Source organism: Heloderma suspectum, chromosome 1 (genome assembly GCF_057233095.1).
Source record: "Heloderma suspectum isolate Gila_16-S chromosome 1, 16-S_ref, whole genome shotgun sequence".
Taxonomy (NCBI): domain Eukaryota; kingdom Metazoa; phylum Chordata; class Lepidosauria; order Squamata; family Helodermatidae; genus Heloderma; species Heloderma suspectum.
The window spans coordinates 69,300,407-69,322,728 of record NC_139458.1 but is presented as its reverse complement, the minus strand read 5'-3'; the positions used below and the strand labels follow the sequence as shown (position 1 = coordinate 69,322,728).

Below are 22,322 nucleotides of genomic sequence, written 5' to 3'. Positions count from 1 at the left end.
CCTGCCAGTATGGCCAGTGGTCAGGAGTCCTGGGAGTTGAAGTCCAAAACAACTGGAGATTATGTATGTATGTATTTGATTTATTAGTCACCCATCTGGCCACCTATCCGGCCACTCTAGGCAGCATACAATACTAATAACACAAAATACAACGAATTAACATAATCAACTGAACAAAACAACACTGCTCTAAAGAAACCCCTAGCCCACCCCAAATGCCCGCCTGAACAGCCAGGTTTTTAAAGCCCGATGGAAGCTCATCAGAGAATTACTTTCCACCAACCTCTGCTCTGAATTTATTTATTTATTACATTCTTGATGGCCCATCTGGCCGGTCACCCGGCCACTCTGGGTGATGTACATCAATATACACAGGTTTAAAACAACAAATTTTTACATTAAAACATATTTCTAAAATACCCACCCCAAATGCCTGGCTGAATAACCACGTTTTTGATGCGTGGTGGAAGCTCATTAAAGAGGGGGCATGGTGGAGTTCCCTAGGGAGGGAGTTCTACAGAGTGGGGGCCACCACAGAGAAGGCCGTCTCCCTTGTCCTCACCAGCTTAGCTGTCCTGGCTGATGGAACAGAGAGAAGGCCATCTGAGGCTGATCTTGTTAAGCGGCCTGTCTGGTGCTGCTGGAGGCGCTCCTTGAGATAGGCTGGGCCGAACCATATAGGGTTTTAAAGGTCAAAACCAACACCTTGAATTTGGCCTGGAAAACACCTGGTAACCAGTGCAACTCCTTCAGCACTGGAGTGATGTGATCACGCCGGCGGCTGCCTTTAATCAGGCGAGCTGCCGCGCTCTGTACCAGCTGTAGCTTCTGAACCATCTTCAAGGTTAACACCTCGTAGAGTGCATTACACTAGTCTAGACAAGAGGAGACCACGGCATGTACTACTGATGGAAGCAGATGGTCAGGAAGGTAGGGGTGCAGCTGCCATATCAGATGGAGTTGGTACAGCGCTCTCCGTCTCACAGCTGACACCTGAGCCTCCATGGACAGCTGGGAGTCCAAAATGACCCCCAGGCTGCGGACCTGGTCTTTCAAGGGTAGCCAAACCCCATTCAACACCAGATCAACATCCCCCAACCTCCTCTTGTCTCCCACCAAAAGTACCTCAGTCTTGTCAGGGTTCAGCTTCAGCTTATTCCTCCCCATCCAGCCACTCACTGTCTCCAGACATTTGAACAGGGATTCTATGGCCAACCTTGGTGAAGATTTGAACGAGAGGTAGAGCTGCGTGTCATCCGCATATTGATGACACCGCACCCCAAACCTCCTGATGATAGCCCCCAGCGGCTTCACATAGATGTTAAATAGCATCGGGGAGAGGATGGAACCCTGTGGCACCCCACAAGTGAGTGGGCACAGGTCCGAAACCTCCTCTCCCAGTGCTACCTTCTGGTACCTGCCGGAGAGGAAGGACCGGAACCACCGCAATACGGTGTCTCCAATGCCCAACCCCTCCAGGCGGTCCAGGAGGATACCGTGGTCAATGGTATCAAAAGCTGCTGAGAGGTCGAGGAGAGCAAGGAAGGAGCATTCGCCCCTATCCAAAGCCCTCCTCCTATCATCCACCAAGGCCATTTCTGTCCCATGCCCACGCCTGAAGCCCGATTGAAATGGATCTAGATAATCAAATTCTTCCAAGTGTGCCTTCAGCTGCACCTGCTCAATCACCTTGCCCCAAAATGGCAGATTTGAGACTGGGCGAAAGTTGTTCAAAACTTGGGGATCCAAGGAGGGCTTTTTTTTAAAGCAGTATTATCACTGCCTCCTTGACAGCTGATGGCATCACTCCCTCCTCACGTCAGACTTTGAAGCTTTGAGATCACGTCAGACTTTGAAGCTTTGGGAAGGAAACTCAAGAACTTTGGGGCCCAGATAGTTTTCTCATCCATCCTTCCAGTAGTTAGAAGAGGGATAGAAAGGGAACGAAAAATACTCCGGGTGAATGACTGGCTACGAAGGTGGTGCTGACGAGAGAGATTTGGATTCTGGGACCACAGGCTATACTTCCTGGAAGATGGACTGTTGGCTAGGGACGGGTTGCACCTCACAAAGGATGGGAAGAATGTGTTTGGCCACAGCATGAACAACTTCATCAGGAGGGCTTTAAACTGAATCCTACAGGGAAGGGAGATGTAATGTTGGGGGTAACAATGGACGTAGGCGCATGCACTGCAACGGAGAGAACAGCTCTGATAGCACCCAATAATAGTCTTCAGACACATGTAGGAAGAAAGCCAGACTATGAAGCACATGGTCTTCAATGTCTATATACTAATGCCCAGAGTATGGGAAACAAACAGAACGAACTTGAACTCTTAATACAAGAGGGAAATTTTGACCTGATAGGTATAACTGAGACTTGGTGGGATGACTCTCATGACTGGAATACAGCAATTGAAGGATATAACTTGTTCAAAAAGAATAGGAGGAACAGAAAGGGAAGTGGGGTTGCACTGTATGTGAAAAATACATATCTCTGCACAGAAATACAGGAGGAGGAGCTTGGTAGCCCTATCGAGAGCATCTGGGTTGAAATAAATGGAGCAAAGAATAAAAGGAACCTGGTGGTCAAAGTCTACTACCGGCCACCCAATCAAGGAGAAAACGAGGATGAAACTTTTTAAAAGCAAATAGCCAATGTTTTAAGGAAGCATGATGTAGTAGTAATGGGGGACTTCAATTTCCCCAATATTTGTTGGGAGACAAATTCTGCAAAACATGGCCCCTCCAGGAAATTCCTGACTTTTGTGGCGGATAACTTCCTCCTACAGAAAGTAGAGGAAGGAACTAGAGGATCGGCTATCCTTGACTTGATCCTAACCAACAGAGATGACTTAGTGGATAAAGTAGCAGTTACAGGAACTCTGGGGGAAAGCGACCATGTTGTACTTGAGTTCTTGGTTCTAAGGGAAGCAAAAGCTGAGTGTAGTCAAACACGTACCCTGGATTTTAGGAAAGCTGATTTTAATAAACTCATAACAATGATCAGTAAGGTCCCATGGCAAGCGATGCTAGCGAGAAAAGGAGTCCAAGATGGGTGGGAGCTTTTAAAAAAGGAAATTCTCAAGGCACAATCACAAACAATTCCAACAAGAAAAAGGGTGGAAGACAACAGAAGAAGCCAATGTGGCTTCACAAAAAGCTTAGGGATGACCTGAAAACAAAAAAGGACACATATAGGAAGTGGAAAGGAGGCCAAGTAACAAAGGAAGAGTACAGGCAGATAGCACAGAATTGCAGGGATGGCGTCAGGAAGGCTAAAGCTGAGAATGAGCTGAGGTTAGCAAGGGATGCTAAAAACAACAAAAAGGCTTTCTTCAGCTACGTGCATAGTAAAAGGCAGAGGAAAGAAATGGTGGTTCAGCTATTAAATAAGGATGGCAAAACGATAACAGATGACAAAGAAAAGGCAGAGGTGCTCAATTCCTACTTTGGCTCGGTCTTCTCCCAAAAGAGGGTCTATGACCCCCCTGGCAAAGGCGAAGTACAGGCTGAAGGGGCAGGATTGCAGCTTGAGATCGATAGGCATATGGTCAAGGAACACCTCATTACTTTGAATGAGTTCAAATCTCCAGGGCCAGATGAACTACATCCTAGAGTAATAAAGGAACTGGCAGAAGAACTCTCAGAACCGCTGTCTATTCTCTCTGAGAAATCATGGAGGGCAGGGGAAGTGCCAGATGACTGGAGGAAGGCTAACATTGTCCCTATCTTCAAAAAGGGCAAAAAGGAGGAACCTGGGAAATACAGACCAGTCAGTCTGCCATCAACCCCTGGGAAAATTCTGGAGCAGATGATAAAGCAATCCATCTGGAAGCACCTTGACAACAATGCCATGATTACTCGAAGCCAACATGGATTTGTCAAAAACAAGTCCTGCCAGACAAATCTGATCTCATTTTTTGATCAAGTAACCTCCGTTGTAGACCGTGGGAATGCTGTAGACATCATATACCTCGACTTCAGCAAAGCTTTCGACCAAGTGCCCCATGATATCCTGATGAGCAAACTAGCTCAAAGTGGGCTAGATGAAACAACGGTCCTGTGGATCCACAGTTGGCTACAGAATCGGACTCAAAGAGTGCTTATCAATGGACCTTCTCAAACTGGGGAGAGGTAATGAGTGGGGTACCGCAGGGCTCAGTCCTGGGCCCAGTGCTCTTCAACATTTGTATTAATGACTTGGAGGAGGAGGTGCAGGGAATGCTGATCCAATTTACAGATGACACAAAATTGGCCAGGATAGCGAATACTTTGGAAGACAGAAACAAAATTCAAAGTGATCTGGATAGACTGGAGCACTGGACAGAAAACAACAGAAAGACATTTAATAGGGATAAATGCCAAGTTCTGCACCTAGGAAAAAGAAACCAAAGGCACAGTTACAAGATGGGGGATACGTGGCTCAACCACACTACAAGCGAGAAGGATCTTGGAGTTGTTGTCGATCACAAGCTGAATATGAGCCAACAATGTGATATGGCTGCAAAAAAGGCAAATGCTCTTTTGGGCTGCATTAATAGAAGCATAGCTTCCAAATCCTGGGAAGTACTAGTTCCCCTCTACTCAGCACTGGTTAGGCCTCATCTGGAGTACTGTGTCCAGTTCTGGGCACCACACTTTAAGAAGGATGCAGACAAACTGGAGATGGTTCAGAGGAGGGCAACAAAGATGGTCGGGGGACTGGAAACAAAGCCCTATGAAGAGAGACTGAAAGAACTGGGCATGTTTAGCCTTGAGAAGAGAAGACTGAGGGGAGATATGATAGCACTCTTCAAGTACTTGAAAGGGTGTCACAGAGAAGAAGGCCAGGATCTCTTCTTGATCATCCCAGAGTGCAGGACACAGAATAATGGGCTCAAGTTACAGGAAGCCAGATTCCGGCTGAACATCAGGAAAAACTTCCTGACTGTTAAGAGCAATACGACAATGGAACCAATTACCTGGGGAGGTGGTGGGCTCTCCCACACTGGAGGCCTTCAAGACGAGGCTGGACAGCCATTTGTCAGGGATGCTCTGACTTGGATTCCTGCATTGAGCAGGGGGTTGGACTCGATGGCCTTGTAGGCCCCTTCCAACCCTACTATTCTATGATTCTAGAGTAGAATGACCACCACCCTGATCACCTCACCCAGCCTCTCTCTGCAGCTCACAATGAGCCAAGATGGGCAAGGATCAAGTAAGCAGGTGGTTGGCCTTACAGATGAAAGCATCTTGCCCACTTCATCAGAAGGAAGAAACTGGAACCGATCCCATAGAACTGGTTTGCTACAGACCACCTCTTGCTCGCTAACTGCATCCACCGCGGACGGAATAACACTCCTAATCAGATCAATTTTATCTGCAAATTGCCTTGCCAAGGCCTCACAGGAGGCCTGAGAATGCTCCAGCCGTTCCAGAGCAACTGGACCGACCAGGCTCCGGATCACTTGGAATAGCCTCCTGGGGCAGCATTCTGCAAACGTGATAGAGGCAGCATAATATTCCTTTTTTGCTGCCTTCACCCAGGCAGAGCCTTTTGAATTTAATTTACAAATAGCACTCAGCAATTTTAGTCACTGAAATATATTTGTTTCTCTCTAAATTAGTTTGCTTTGCAAGTAGTTCATAGGCAGATACTATTTCCTTGCACATCAGCCGATACATTGATTATGGCTTCTAGTTTACTTGCAAAACAGCAGAGTCTTGTGGCACTTTTAAAGACTAACCAATTTACTATAGCATAAGCTCACCAAATATTTGGTTTCTGCTGCAACAGACTAACACAGCTACCCCTCTAGATGTGTTTGCTTACTGTTTGTTAGATGCATTGGTTTTTGACGTACATTTATGGGCAATGGAAACTGAATAATAAGAGTTGCATGTGAAAGTATCTGAAAGCCTTACTACTAAAAATTACGGGTATGCAAGCTTCGGATTCGCATCTCCATAGCATGGCAGCCATTTTGTCACCATCTTCCATTTTGTGCAACCCCCAACACCACAGCACCCTCTACTGGTCAGAGTTGATATTGCTTTTGCTTCATTCACCACAATCATCACTCTGAATTGCACTGCCCCAGACACGTCCCATTTTATGTAAAACCCCTAGGTTACATCACTTTTTCATTTAAAGAGAAAGCACAAATTAAAAAAGCACATGGCTTAGTCCTTGTCATGTCTTTTGCAGTTTGACTTTGTCAGCTCTTTCTCCCCTTTCCCTTTGCCCACTCCTCAAGGGGGGGCAAGGGGGAGGGGGATAGGCAGGGAAGAGGTGGACGAGGCCTGTTAGGGCTAAAGCCCAACTCGCTCTCTCCTAATCCCCCCTGCCCCTTACCCGCCTTGAGGAGTGGGGAAAGAGAAAGGGAGGGGGAACGAGTTGTCTTTGGCAGATGGTGTCAAAATGGCTGCCGTGCTTCGGAAATCCAAATCCGAAGTTTGCACACCCCTACTTAAAATGATTTCAGCATAGCAGAAACTTATATCTAATTAATAGATATATTAATTTTCAGTTAACCATTAGAGCCAGGGAGGGGAACTGAATTGGGGTGAGGGGCAAATGGGGAGGGAAATCTCTGTTATCTCTGATTAATGATCGGATATAATGGGGATTTCCATCCCCTTCCCAAGATCCAGTAGTCTCTTGGTGGTACGGCCTGGGCAGGAGGTGAGGCCAACAGAGGGAGCCAAAACCTCCTCCGTGGGCTGGATTAGACCTCCCCTCCCCTGCCTTAGAGTATAGGCGGTTTCTTTCTAATCTGCATTGCATAGACAGAGCTAAATTAACCAGCCTGGGTCTTTGTGAAATCTTTATATTTACTTTGTTTGTTTTTCTAGGCTGAAGACCTGAACTCTGGTTTTTCAAAAATGGGAAGGGTGTACATTGCCAAGGTATGTGTATGTTTGCTGGGCCACTGAGTGTCTAACACTGTGTGTGTGTGTGTGCGCACGCACGCACGCATCAGGTGTTCTTGGTCACCAACAGAGTGGAGCAGACAGGAAAGGGTTAACTTTCACGTCTGTGGAAAGCAAGGCTAGTCAGATCAGACTTGTATCCATCTGGAAAGGGAGGAACCCTTCTCAGCCTTTCACTGAAGTGCAGGGTTAATCAGTGGCTCCTGAATGTATGTTGTCTTGGGGGGTGGGGTCCATTAGCAGGGATAAGTGAGAGACTCTCAACCACCCGCCCCCTGCCCTGCCATCTGAACTAGGTGTATGTCTGCTGGGCCACTGACTGTCTAGCAGTGTGTTTGTACATTAGGTGTTTATACCTGGATTCCTTAGTATGAATATATGAAGCTGCCTGATGCTGAGTCACACCATTATTTATTTAGAAATGGTATACCCCTTCCTCTCAATGCATTTGCATCACTCAGGATGACCATTCAACCATTTAGTTCCACTACTCGTTACTCAAACTGGCAGTGGCTGTCTTAACGTCTTTGACAGAAGTATTTCCAAACCTTGGAAATAAAGATTTATTTAACTGGAGGTGCCAAGGATTAAATGTGATACCTTCTGCATGCAAAGCATGTACTTTGCCACTGACCTGTGGCCCCTGTCCCCATGGGATAGAAGATGGCTCTCAAATGCAAAATGCTCAAGTAATAGTTTAAATATTTAGTTCAGAGTGACAAAAAATTAAGGGGGAAATTGGCTATGGTTTGTTTAAATATGTGCAAATTGCAATTTTGCTCATGCTTAGCAGAGAGGGTGAACTTAATCCTTGAGCTGATTGAAGAAAAGAACCAAGCCAGGTTAAAACGATGAGGTAGCAATGGAATCTGAAACAGTTACATACTACTTAGGATTGGTATGTTAGGGAGAGAAGAAAATTATTTTCTCAAACTCTGTTATCTAGTAATATTGTTTGTATATATATTTAGAATCACAGAAGTAAATTTATGTTGGAGGGGAACTTTTAATTTTTATCAGCATTCTATACCTAGTTTGTTTATACCAGGTGCACTTTCCAGTTATCATTCTTTTAAATGAGAAGTGGAACAAGAACACATAGGGGGATAAGGCAACATATCCAACTTGCCTTCCACCAACACACATGGTGGGCCAAAGCTGTGGCCGTTAACTCCACAAATTGGCTCACTTGAACAAAGGATTTGGAAAATGTTCTTGTTTTCCCAAATGGAATAATGGTTTTCAAGTGCTAAATGTCTTGCATTGTACCGTTCCTCTAGCCCCTAGTTGGAGCCTATGCTCAGTTAAAGCCAAATGGCACTTGCAACAACAGCCAGAGGAGAGGCCAAGCAGGGTGTAACTGAATGTGCTCCCTGTTAAATCACTGTATTCCCAAAGCTTCAAACAATCTAATATTTATTTTCAGTGTGCAAGCTTAACATTCTATTCCTGGTTTGGAATTTATTAGAATTTGAACCTGTGGCGAGTTTCCTCGCTGTTAAGTCTGTTATAAAAACTGAAATAATATCATTTCTAGGGATGTATATGTAGAAGGTACATAGTGATGTATATGTAGAAGGTGCTGGAGGAAAATGCTGGAGGAAAATTCTGAGAGTGCCTTGGACTGCAAGAAGATCAAACCAGTCCATACTCCAGGAAATAAAGCCAGACTGCTCACTTGAGGGAAGGATATTAAACGCAAAACTGAAGTACTTTGGCCACATCATGAGAAGACAGGATACCCTGCAGAAGATGCTGATGCTAGGGAAAGTGGAAGGCAAAAGGAAGAGGGGCCAACCAAGGGCAAGATGGATGGATGATATTCTGGAGGTGACGGACTCGAGCTTGGGGGAGCTGGGGGTGGCGACGGCCGACAGGAAGCTCTGGCGTGGGCTGGTCCATGAATTCACGAAGAGTCGGAAGCGACTGACTGAATAAACACCAACATATGTAGAAGAGTCAAGAAAATACAGAGATTTGCCCTTAAGTTATTTGTATGACCACATGGTGGGTGGTTTTCTATCTCATATGTGAACAGGATGTTCTAGACTGTATTTTCTTTTATGTTCAAATGAACATTACCTTTCATTTAGAAGTATATGCCAGGAGGACTATAGGGATATTTTCGTTCTCTAGAATGTTTTCATTATATACTTAAAAAGCCTCAATATATGTATATTCCAGTTCTCATATCTGCATCTTTTTTTCAATTTCAGGCAGACAGCTGGCTTTTAATACAACTTTTAATAAAACAGGGAAGCAACTGTCATCCAACTAACAATATTGTTTATGATATAGCAGATATCTGAATTGGGGTTCTGGAATAATTAAAATTGTTTCATGAGGACTCTTAACTCATGCATGGTCACTCTTAACTAAAATACTAATTACTTTTCAGCAGATGTGCTAACAATCAGTTCTTTAGTCATTTGAAAATCCCATACACCACCCAAAGGTGCCTCTTTTTAAGTAAAGCTGCAATATTCTGCAGGTTTAACTGGAGGTAAGCCCCATTGAAGACAGTGGGACTTACTTTTGAGTAAACACGTATAGGACTGCACTGTAAGTCTGACAGTAGAATTCCTATATCTAGTTAATATTTTGTGGCTTTGGGGCAAATGATAAAAGGTTCTATATAAAAAGGGTTTTTTTGTTTTCACCATTATTCTAGGTGTTCTGTTGATATAGAGAAAGAAAATAGTAAAATATGTTCCCAAGAGGATTAGACAAAATTGACGTCTCTTCTATTTACATTGCTAAATGGGCAAATGAAGAGGGTATTGGACTCTTAAGGATCCTTTATATATGCACATACAGTGGTGTGGGAATCCCTTCAACATGGTGCAATCCTGTGTGGCAGGAGTGTACATGCAAATCGCATAACAGTGTGGGCAGTACTGATTGTGAGGTCATGTTATTCACGTATTCCCCCCTGCATTGTGGGATTGCACTGTGCTGTTGGATGTGTGAGTAAAGATCACCTTATGCTGTGGCTGTCAAAGAATGGTCAGATATTTACAGAATGGCAAAGAAAGGATCTCTTTACTCCTGAATTGCCTATTACTGAATTGGTGTGGTGACTCAGTCTTGGAGTTAAATTCTGCCTGAAGCCTTATGAGACAAGAAATGAGATTATGCCTTTCTCAAATTATAAGGCATGGGCCTGTTTGGGAATTTGATCGCATATGAACATTTGAAGCACATTGCTAGCCTTGTTATTGATCTGTGCCTCATGTGTAAACTTGCACGTTGCTTCTGGTGTTTTGTCCTACATACATCTTCTGTCTCAATGCGTTTCACAGTTAAAACAAGTATCTCATTGCTGAGGCATTATCTAGTCGACGGTCTGTATTCTAAAACCTCAGTTTCCTATGCTGAACTTTTAAATGTCCCCAGTCTATCCTTTCAAACTTGTGAAAACTTATTCTGGGAATTTGTACCCATGCTCAGATGAATAGAATATATGGCTATACAGGTGGGTTAGAAGTGAACATGTCTCAGAGCCAAGGTACCCTAAAAGGAGGAATGAAGCTCAAACTTCCCTATACCAAAAATGAACTTGCAGTGCAATCCTGTGCATGTTTCCTATCCTGTGCTTGCCCTACTATATTCATTGGGGCTTACTACAAGGTTAGTCTACATAGGACTGAAACCTCAACTAGAATTTTACTACTACAGTAAAGCATGTTCTTGCCAAGGAACGGCTCCAAGGCAAGATGATGAACCTTTCAGTTAGTGAATATTAGTGTTTGAAAAGATAACATGTACTTGTTGGGAAGATACATGTCCCAGTGAAACATCTGTTTTAATGTTGTTTTTCCCCCCTCTTAAAGTGCTACAGGGAACTGGGGAATAACTCTGCAGCTGCTCACTGGCTGAGTTTGGCTTCATTGCTGCCGGTTATCACAAAAGAGGTAGTGTTCATCATTCATGTGTAAATACAATAATTCACTTACAGAGCAGTCTGGTGGGGGCTGGGGAAGGAGAGGCAGTGGCAGATGAACCACCTCTTCTGCGCCTTACCAGGCTGGTGCCAGTAGGGTGGAAGGTGGGTGGGTGGGAATTTTCCTCTTCCTCTTTTGGCCTTTTCCAGCTTAATTTCTTTTTGTACTTTTTCTTCTCATTGCTCTCAATGGATGGGAAATGAAGCAGGGCTGACATATTCCACATCGTCCCCATCCCCTGTTCCAGGGCATGCTGGGGGAATGGGAGGGCTTTTGCAGAGGAGCAGTGGTGGTGGATACCATCACCACATGGCTTCTGAAGGCAGGCCTTCTTCTGTGCCTACAGACTCCCTTCTGCATGGACACCATATTATCATTAACAGGATACAGCCTATTTCATTATTTTTATCCTTTTTTCTGTTCTGACCATTTTCTAAAGCTACCTCTAAGCAGTTATCTAAAAATTCTGAGCAGTTTTTAAATTAAAATCTCAGTTAACATTAAGGCAAAACCATTAAGAAAGAAACTTCATTTTTAATAACTAGATAAACCTGAATATTCACACTGCTGCAATCTAATGTGAGTGCAAAGTAATTTTGCAGTTAATGTGAAATTGGCTAGATTGAGATCTGTGCCTGATGAGATCTTCATAAGCCCTATCAGAGGTTTACAAATTGGGAGAATCATTCTAGGCTAAAATTCCTAGGCTGTGCTTTGGGATCTTTTCTTTTACTGGAAAGGGGTGGTGAGTTACACACCATGGAGGCTGATGTTTGCAGAAAAGTTAATTAAAGAACTGTAAAGTCAGATTCCCACTACTTGTTCTGGGGAGGCATTAGGGCCTGCAAATAGTCTAGATCCCCCCTAGAAAACATCTGAGTATCAGGGAAAAGGGAGCTATAGAGTCTATTTTTCCCTGCTGCTCAGCTGCTTTCCAGTGATCAGCTGAACAGTGGGGAACTCTCTCCACTCCCACTGCTCAGCTTCAGTCTAGTCCCCTTTTCCCTGCTGTTCATCTATTTTCTAATGATATGGGGAAAAGGGCTGGGGGAGATCACGAGGAAGTGGCAGGACCTGGCAAGCGGGATGGGAGGCACTAAGCTTCCCACAACTGGTCTAGAGGCCCTGACTGCTTCAAACTCATATAATCAGTCCAGATTCAGTGTGCACCCTTCCCGTAATCCTAGCGTGATGGTTTCACTGTTAGGGAACAGACCCATAGATAGCGCAGCTTCAGCAAATCTGGTCTTCTGGACTGAGTGAAGGATGCATTCCTATGGGGAAGGGGTGTATGTAGAATCCTTCATCAATGTAATTTGCAAAACCTACACAAGTCACAAATGAACGAACATGTGGAAATCTTGGATGTGAAAATGGTAACACATTGGCTTGGATCCAGAGAAGATTGATTGGTACTCCACTTGTGCAGCAGGGCTTTCCTGACTCTTCCCCTGTCCCACCCCTTGTGCCACCCCCAGAAGCCTTTTCTGAGAGTGAATGGACCTCATGGGATGGAGCATTAGGGGCTGCAGCAGGATGGGGAAATTGGAGGTATTTGGCAGGGCTGCCTTACATGAACAGAAGTGTTTTTCTTCTTGTACAAGACATATCTGGATCCAAGCCATTGTTAAAATTTCAAAAATGTTTAATGATAATTTAAAATGTTTAATGAGAGTTTTATAAGCACATGAAAACTGTATTCTAACAAGCACTTTAAATTAGCATTAAGCAAACATTGAAATTGACCACATCTGACTAATAATCTGAGCTTCAGTACTAGCTTTTTAAAACAATGGACAGAAATATTATATATGCTCCTATTCCCCCACCTTCTCGTTCCTGGGAAGATGCCTCATAAAACAGCTAACCTCTTTAAAGGTGCAATCCTATGCGTGTTTAGACAGATTGCTGGAGAATGCTGGGAGTTGTAGGACTTTTTTCTGTCTAAACATGCATAGGATTGCGCCCTTAATGATTTAAAAACAGCTTTGGGATCAGACTCTCCACACTTCAGTAATAGCTGGTGGTATAAACCCCCACCCCACCCTCTCTCTCAAGTACACAACATTGGGATCATCTGTGACTTCTTCCTCTTCCTCCTCTTATCCAAGCTCTAGCAGTGCCTGCCATTTCTGCAGCATTTCCAAAATCTAGCCTTTCTTTTCTGCACCTTGCATTAATACCACTGACATTTCTCATCTAGAATATTGTAACCTCATTGCAGTGGGCCTTGCCTCCTGGTATCCTTCACCTCTTTAGTCAGTTAAGAATGTGTCTGTTAACTCATCTGATCCCTTGCTAAGGTCATATCCCTACTCTTTGTGCTCGCCCCTTGTCACTTTCCATGACTTTTTCAGGCTCCTAATCCTTACTTTTTGAAGGATCCACTTATCTTTTATTTCTCTGCTCTTGTTCCACACCACACAAGCTGCTCTGTTGTTGGTCCCCCGCATATTACTTTTCCTCCACTGTCCTTGTGCATTCTGCCATACTGCTCCACCTGGAATTGCCTCCTCTGTTCATCAAGCCATCTCCCTCAAGACTCTCACTTCTTTAGTTGAGTTACCCAGGTCTTGCTCCCACAGTTAACTGAGTCAGTCATTATTATGGAGCAATCCAGTTTGATTGAAAACACTCTTGTTTTAAAGCAGATCTTATGAGTTGTAACAGAACTAAATAGACTTCAGACTACATATGTACAGTCAAGTATTGTGCAGACCTGGCATTGCTGCCACCTCGAGCAATATCGAGCACTGCACTAGCAAATCTGCTACTGAAGGCTGCCAAGTCTAGGGAAATCAGATGACAGACTTAAGGATTCCAGCCTTTGAACAGGAAATTTCAGATCATTCAAAGGATACATTCATCAATTCAGGCAAAGATCCCTGCCAAATTTGGCTAGCGGGGAGATATTTTGTTAACAAGAGATTTGGGGGAAACAAGTCGCACACTTTGAGTGATAATGTACCCAAAAGAAAAGCAGAATTGGCTGTCAAAGTGGAGCCTGATTATCTAATTGGGAGCCTGCTGTTTGTTTCTGCAAACTGCAAGAGGCAAATTAACTTTTGCTATCATGCAGATGGAAAAACAGGCAGATATAGAATGTAAAGAAAAGCAGTTGCTTCTGGAATCAGTGCCAGCTAGTATATAAAGCGTTAACATGTTTGAGGACAAATGCTCATTACGTTTAATAGATCTGAGCACAATGCTTTGAAATAGATATGGGGGAGATCAAAGGAAAAATAAGCTTTCTATTCCATATATTATAAACAGTTTGGAAAGAGAAGTAGAAGAATTTGGCCATTCAGGGATTCTTGTTTTGTTTTGTTGCTACAGGACTGGAGAAGAAGAAAGTGCTGATCATCAGGATTGTATAATTTTGCAAATGGGATTACTTTGCAAATTTACTTTGTTTCTCTTCGTTTCTCCAGGATGCAGACAGCAACAGAGAAATGGAAGAGATGCAAGCAATTTCAGAAGACTAAGCAAGTTTAAAGTCCCCATCCTATATAACAATTGTGAATGAGTGGTGACAGTTCCAATGTAAATGATTTCACAATCATGATTACCCTCACTGGGCTTCATGAACAAGCCACAGAATGCAAAAAACAACAGCTCAGCAGTCCCTCTCAAAGATTTCAGCTGGCAATACCATAATGGTTAAAGAAATGTAATCCAGCTCTTCTCCCTTGTTGTTAAATTAGATTGTCTGGTTACCAGGTTGATAGTATCTTTTATGCTTGTATTTTGAGTTTTGCATATTCACCATTCAGACACTTCCAGAACACATTAATTGCATTTCTGCCTATAATGAGATAGGGTCAGCATGCCATTTCATATGTTGATCCTACTTTCATAAAGTGTTGGAAATTATTCTTGGAAAATAAGGGCAGTGCTAGATGTGTATTCTTCCACATCAGAAGACATCACGGTATTATTTTATTCTAATTTTACATCAAAGCAGAGCTTGGGAGTTTTTTAAAGCTAGGTACATATAATGTCAGTATGTTTTAACTCACAGGGAAAATAGCAGCTAGGGTGGGGTGGAGGGCTAAATAAAGGAAACTGTTGGGGGAAAGCATTAAACTTCCCCTCTCCCAGCACTGCAGTCCCAAGCCAAATCTCCTCCATGACTGCTTTGATTTAAAAAATGAGAGATCTTGTTGATGGATAACCTGTGTTTTAACTAGTTTAAACTGAACACAAGAGATACATTGTGGATTTTTTGGCAAATTGGTTTTCTTTACTGCTTAATCAGTGGGCATGCAGCACCCTGTTTTCTGACAGTTTAAACTGTTCATTGGCTCTGTGTACAGAACCATGTACATAATGATGTAACAATTCATGAGTTGTCTCACCCACTTGCTGCTTCTGCTTTGCATCCATCTTACAAAATAACCCAGGAATGCCCCGTGGTTTGGTTGGGTTGAAATTTTGGGTTGTTTCTCCCTGAATAACCCAGGGTTCCAGGTTTGCACATCACAAAAACAACACAGGAACGGGGCATTTCTGGGCTGTTTTGTAATCCGGATGCAAAGTGACAGTGGGTGTGAGACAGAGCACTCGCTTATTAAATACCCTATGCATTTTCTTTACATGCAAACCAGGTCAAATGTCTAATTCGAATATCTGTGAACAGTACACAGAGGGAAATGGTAAAATCTACTGTGCGTGGTAGACATTATTCACGGTCTATTTTTATTCAAGATGGTGGGGTACTGTCACTTTGAACTATGCCTGTGGTTACTATCCAGATGATGATTGATAGCATGGCATTAAGAGTACAAATTCAAGCAGTTAATGTTCCAAAAACTATCGTTCTTCTTGACCCCTTACAAATAACTTCCCAACACCTTTACAGTGGAATATTTTTCATGGGTAAAGCATGTGGAATCCTGCCCGTCATCACAGCAGCAAGGAGGCACCCATCAGCAAAACATCCAGACACCTTAATGTTGGGGGACCAAATTACCGGCTTTCAATTTCTAAGTGTGTTTTGAAAGAAATAACATTACTGCCAGAAAGAACAACTAAAATCTGTTAAGTTTAAGAGATAAAAAGGAGAGATTTTCTTCATCTCTCAAGCTTTGCCAATATTTGTGTAATTGTCTTAAAGTACATTCCTTCTCTGCAATCCTGAACATTACCAGCCTACTCTAGAGTACATGTAGGGAGAAAAATTGCAGGGGAAAATGCTTGCTTCAGAAAAAGAGGAACCAGATGTATTTACCAGAGCTGGCTTCATTTAATAAATTGAGTTGTACCACACACATAACATCACTGAATAGGAGATAGAATTAATTTACCATTCAGTTTCATCATGTTGGGGACCCAACAATCGTACAACTTCCGAAGGTGTGGTATGATTTGGTTTTTTATTTGGTTTTAAACTTTTGCCAGGAACCCAAATGGGGTTTCTCGATATTTTTGAAACCTAAGGTTTACAGTACACTGTAACTGGATTATTAGAGTGAGCTTTAATACACACTGCTGTGTTTGACATTTCTGTATAATGAGATTAAGGAACTTATGTTTGTAAGTAAGACTCTGATTCATTCTCCTAAAGATGGGTATATCATCACGCTAGGATTACCTTAACATTAGAAAAATCAAGATGCAGGAGGGAACAATACTTTTTGTCCAGTTGTTGCGTATTTTCCCATTTCTGTCCAAAACCTCAGTCCTAAATGTACTTCCAGGTAAGCAGTCTTATACCCGTAATTTCAGTGAGGACACAAGGAAGTACAGCTCTGTTAAGATTGCAAAATCAGAACTTGGAGCTGGCAGTGATATTTTATTTTTATATGACCATGTAGTCTGTGTGAGAATATACTGCTAGCTTATAAATCAGTGGGGTAGTCCTTGCATATCCAAACGAATGGCTATAAAATGTTCAGTAGAAGCTCCCTCAAATTAATTCAACTTGAAATGGAAGTTGCTTGGTATTTAAAGGTTTATATAAACATATTAGTGCCTAAAATAGTTCTTGTTAAGCTGTTGAATAAATCCACACTGGCCCTGTTAATGCTTTACTAGGGGGTTGAACTCGATGGTCTTATAGGCCCCTTCCAACCCTACTATTCTATGATAATATACAGTCACAATGCACCAAGTTCATCATGGAAGCTCTAGTCCATACTGTTGCATGCCACCATATTTGCTTCAATGATGTGGATGCAGGACAAATTCCTGGTGAATCAAGCTCTACTGTACATACTTCAATTCGTAGCATATTATAAATATTACTTTGAAGTCTCAAAAAACAGGTGTATGGCAAGTTTCAAAGCCAGATAAATTGATGGGACCTCTCAGTGCTGCCCTTGCACTTTATTAAAGTGCTAATACTAAACTGCTCTTTTATACAAACTCTTTCAATACTTAGTGTAGAATTTGCAAGAAGGAACCGATGGAGTTGAGGCAAGGAGTCTCATTATGATTATAGCACTATACCACTCATTGGTTTGTAGCCAATGTTAGTCCTACTTAGAGTAGGCCCATTGAAATGAATAGGATATATTAGACTAACATTGAATATAACCCTTTCTTAACCTAAAGAATCCATAACAAAATCTGGGGCCTGTTTTCAGAGAAGCAGCCTGTTCAAAAGAAATTGGCTAGCTTTACTAGTATTTTTTTCATGATTCTAACTGCAAATCTTCAATTTAAAATAATTTTTTTAAAGAGTTTAGAATTCAGTTTTGGCATACAATTTTGTCATTCATTGTTTCCAAAGAAATTTTTCTGTTGAGATTTATAGATTTTAAAGTTTGTGTGTAAACTGAAAATGTTATAGTTTGAAATGGAAAGCATTAGTTATTTCCTTCCCTATTCTAAAGCTTCTGGCCAAAATGTACATGTAGACACTTGGCGTTTGGGTTGGGTGATAATTTGACTGAGTTCCAAGTGTACAGGTTCCGGCATACAAACCTAAGTTTCCAATTTTAGTTAAATCAGTCTTGAGGCTCTTACAATTATGCCTTGAAAGTAACCATTTTATCTATCTAACCCAGCATCTTTCAAACTTTTCCCATAGAGCACTTGAAAATTACCGGGGGCCTCAGCGGGCCTCTTTTGTTCTACATCTCAAAGTACATAGCTCATATTTTAATATGTGCTTTAACACCTGCATCATTTTGAAAATGCCCTAGCCCAGGCTGCTGAGAGAGGTTCCATTAACGCCCCTTTTTTTAGGGAAAAGTTCATATGAAGCTGGTGTAGTTAATAAAGAAAATTATGGGTTTCTAGGCGAGGGGCTTGTAAACCCGTTACATAATCTGGCCCTGGTCAAAGCAGCCTCTGTCTCCATCTGAAATAATAAATGAAGTGCAGGGCCTAAGTACAGATATTCTCAATTGTTCCTCAACCTTTCTGCAGACAACCTGAATGGAGCTCAGTAGTCTGCAGATCACAGTTTGAGACCCTTTGATCTGACCCCACATATTGCCCTTCAGAGGTACTTGGGTATCTGGTAATGTTTTTAATGTGCTCAACTGCTCTGCACTACCTAGAGCTAAATTTTGGCTGTTCACTGGAGCAGATGCTGAGGCGGCGTCACTTAATAGCAAATTCCTCCAGTAATCAAGGAAATGGGTGAGCTGCTTTTGGGGTGCCCTTGAGATCATTTCTTCTTCATAGAAAGGAAACTTTAATTTGGCTGACATTTGAGAATTTTGAATGAGAGGAGTTGAATGAAATGCTTCAGAGAGCTGTATAAATTATTAGTTGGTGACAAAGCATTTTCTGTGGGTACTGCTTTTAAAAACAAAGCTTTTAAAGCGTTTACAGGAAATCGAGAACTGTATCTAAGGCTGCAATCCTATACCTATTTTCCCAAGAGTAAGCCCCAGTGAGCTCAATGGGACTTAATTCTAGTAGGCATTAATAGGTTTGCGCTAAGTACAGTTCGCTGTTCTTGCCACCTTTTGACATTACACATGAATTCCTACAGTTTGAGGACCTTGAATGATACAATATTTTCTGTCATTATCCATTGACTAGTGTGCTTAAAGTGTTTCCATGTATGATATTCTGAGACTGCACTGAGATTTTTTTTAAATGCAAACACTTATTTTAATGTGGGGTGGATGTTTGAATTAAGTAATTGGTGATCTAATCACTCTTCAGCAAATAAACCTGATTAAAATGGCACTGAGGTATATGAAGAAAAAGATCCTTCAGTAACCTCACACATCAGTCCTTGATTTAAGTATGGGTAATGTATGTTCTTACAAAGCAGAGTAGTATCCTATGTAAAATTGCACTGTTGGTCAGTTTTGGGATCTAGAGAGCAATGAGGGAGTAACGTGCTTGACCAAAGCAAGTTCTTTAGTATAACATGATTAAATGACAGGAGTAGGCAATGTATGGCCCACTGGCTGTGCTAAGCCCCTTGGACCTCATTCTGACAACACTTTTCCTCCAGAACAAATGCCCCATGCATGAATTGCAGCATGGGGCTTTGCGGGCTGGGAGGCAAAGCCCTTAAGTTGTTCAGTGTGTATGCATTGCTTGCCCCTAACTTAAAGAAATGGAGAGGAAACTGTGCCTCAAATCCCTCCCCCAATCCTCCTTGGTTCTGAATGGCTCTTACTCAGAAGATTGTCTCTTATCACTAATACTATAGAATAGTGTGATGAAAAGTCAGAACTTTTCTATTCCACCCAGTAGCCAAAGCTCTCTGGGCAGTTTACAAAAACATTCACATCGCTCTGTAAGCAAGACAATATAAACTTGAGTGAGTTAGATGGTAAACCTGGATCAGTATTATGGAGGACAGGAGCCTTTCAGCAAGGATGATTTGAGGACAGGTTGATCCTCTTTCTTTAGAAGGGGGCACACATCAACAGCCTTAGTGGAAATGAGAGGGGTGTGTTGTGTGTATGTTTTGTGTTTTAATTTCTCATGTTTTGCTGATGGTGAATTAAAAGTTGAGCATCCTTTATGAATGCACTGCAACCGTCCCAGAGGCACTGAAAAATCATATGGGTGAGTGGTAGCTGAAAAGAGCTCATTGTGCTACTGATGTTGGAAGGCTTATTTTCAAGATCTGTTACAGGGAACAAAATGCAGTTATATTGCCCTGCAACAGAACACGTCTGTATTTTTGTTTTTAAAAATAAAACTAATATATGAGTTAATTGTAAAACTGCACGCGTGATTTTAATGTCAGCTTTATTTGAAGTAAAAGTGCAAACACTGTTTAATGTCTAATATAATTATGAAATTAAAATATATTCTTTGACTATGGTTTGGATTCAGATTTCCTCTCATGGGCTGTTTCCTGCTGGAGGAAGGGGGAGAGGTGATTTTCACTGGCTCCTCCTTGCCCCTGCAACCCCCTGTGCCCCCTGAAATGCAGCTCTGGACTGTTGGGGAACTTCTTCCTGCGATAATGTGAACATCTAATGGTAACTTGGCTGAAGGAACAACCATTGAAATTGAAACAACCAAATTGATTCTAGAGCTCATTTCATCTTTTCAAGAAGTGTATTCTGATTTTGAATGCACAGTTATCAACAGTGATATTGACAACCCCAGCTAATAACATGTTACTTAAAATGTAAGGATTAACTTTAATAAAGGTTGCACAGAGTCAAGGTTACGGTGCATTGCTCAATGAATCATGGTGTTAGTGCAGTATATCCACTAGCTGTCTCCCTCAACTACCCACATGCAAATGAGAGACAAATTAATTCTACTTAATACATATTACTGGGATCACTGCCTTGTTGTGGCGAAGGGGCTTGCGTAACTCAGTGAAGCCATAAGCTATACCGTGCAGGGCCACCCAAGACGGACAGGTCATGGCAGAGAGTTCTGACAAAATGTGGTCCACTGGAGAAGGAAATGGCAACCCACTCCAGGATTCTTGCCAAGAAAACCCCATGGAACGTATCACAAGGCTAAAAGAGATGACGTCGGAAGATGAGCCCCTCAGGTCGGAAGGTGTCCAATATACTACTGGGGAAGAGCAGAGGGTATTTCCAGGTAGCGCCAGAAAGAGTGAAGCGGCTGGGCCAAAGCCGAAAGGACACTCAGCTGTGGATGTGTCTGGTGGTGAAAAGAAAATCCGATGCTGTAAAGAACAATATTGTTTAGGAACCTGGAATGTCAGATCAATGAATCAAGGTAAGCTGGAGGTGGTCAAACATGAGATGGCAAGATTGAACATCGACATCTTGGGAATCAGTGAACTCAAATGGACAGGCATGGGCGAATTTAAATCAGGTGACCATATCTACTATTGTGGGCAAGAATCCCTTAGAAGAAATGGAGTAGCACTCATAGTCAACAAAAGGGTGGGAAAAGCAGTACTGGGGTACAATCTTAAAAATGATAGAATGATCTCAGTACGAATCCAAGGTAAACCATTCAACATCACAGTAATACAAGTCTATGCCCCAACCACTGATGCCGAAGAAGCTGAGGTTGATCAGTTCTATGAAGACCTACAACACCTTCTAGAACTAATACCAAAAAAAGATGCCCTCTTCATCATAGGGGATTGGAATGCTAAAGTAGGAAGTCAAGAAATCACAGGGATAACAGGCAGGCATGGCCTTGGTGTACAAAATGAAGCAGGACAAAAGCTAATAGAGTTCTGCCAAGAGATCGCACTGATCATAGCAAACACTCTTTTCCAACAGCACAAGAGGCAACTCTACACATGGACATCACCAGATGGTCAATATCGAAATCAGATTGATTATGTCCTTTGCAGCCAAAGATGGAGAAGCTCTATACAGTCAGTCAAAACAAGACCTGGAGCTGACTGTGGCTCAGATCATGAGCTTCTTGTTGCAAAATTTCAGCTTAAATTGAAGAACGTAGGGAAAACCACTAAACCAATCGGGTATGACCTAAATCATATCCCTTATGAATATATAGTGGAGGTGAAGAATAGATTTCAGGGATTAGACCTGATAGACAGAGTGCCTGAGGAACTATGGACGGAGGTCCGTCACATTGTTCAGGAGGCAGCAACTCAATCCATCCCAAAGAAAAAGAAATGCAAGAAAGCCAAGTGGCTGTCTGATGCGGCTTTACAAGTAGCTGAGGAAAGAAGCGAAAAGCAAGGGAGAAAGGGGAAGATATATCCAACTGAATGCAGATTTCCAGAGAATAGCAAGGAGAGACAAGAAGGCCTTCTTAAATGAACAATGCAAAGAAATCGAGGAAAACAACAGAATGGGAAAGACTAGAGATCTCTTCAAGAAAATTGGAGATCTCAAGGGAACGTTTTGTGCAAAGACGGGCATGATAAAGGACAAAGAAGGCAGGGACCTAACAGATGCAGATGAGATTAAGAAGAGGTGGAAAGAATACACAGAAGAACTATACAGGAAAGATCTTAATGTCCTTGATAGCCATGATAGTGCGGTCACTGAACTTGAGCCGGACATCCTCGAGAGTGAAGTCAAGTGGGCCTTAGGAAGCATTACTAACAACAAAGCTAGTGGAGGT

At 42.4% G+C, this 22,322-nt stretch overlaps 1 protein-coding gene across 7 annotated transcripts in view; it reads left to right on the top strand.

Moving 5' to 3' along the window:
* Nucleotides 1-21,850, top strand: part of RMDN3 (regulator of microtubule dynamics 3) — a 62,060-nt gene extending 40,210 nt beyond the window's left edge. For 6 of the 7 annotated variants that reach the window (XM_084845521.1, XM_084845492.1, XM_084845502.1 and 3 more), the window contains exons 11-13: nucleotides 6,838-6,891; nucleotides 10,749-10,829; nucleotides 14,291-21,850. In XM_084845521.1, coding sequence (XP_084701647.1) covers nucleotides 6,838-6,891; nucleotides 10,749-10,829; nucleotides 14,291-14,344 — 189 coding nt within the window. In that variant the 3' untranslated portion in view covers nucleotides 14,345-21,850. Of the gene's footprint in view, nucleotides 1-6,837; nucleotides 10,830-14,290 lie in introns of those variants that run through there. The other variant, XM_084845525.1, reaches the window with a different exon arrangement.
* The last annotated feature ends 472 nt before the right edge of the window (nucleotides 21,851-22,322 follow it).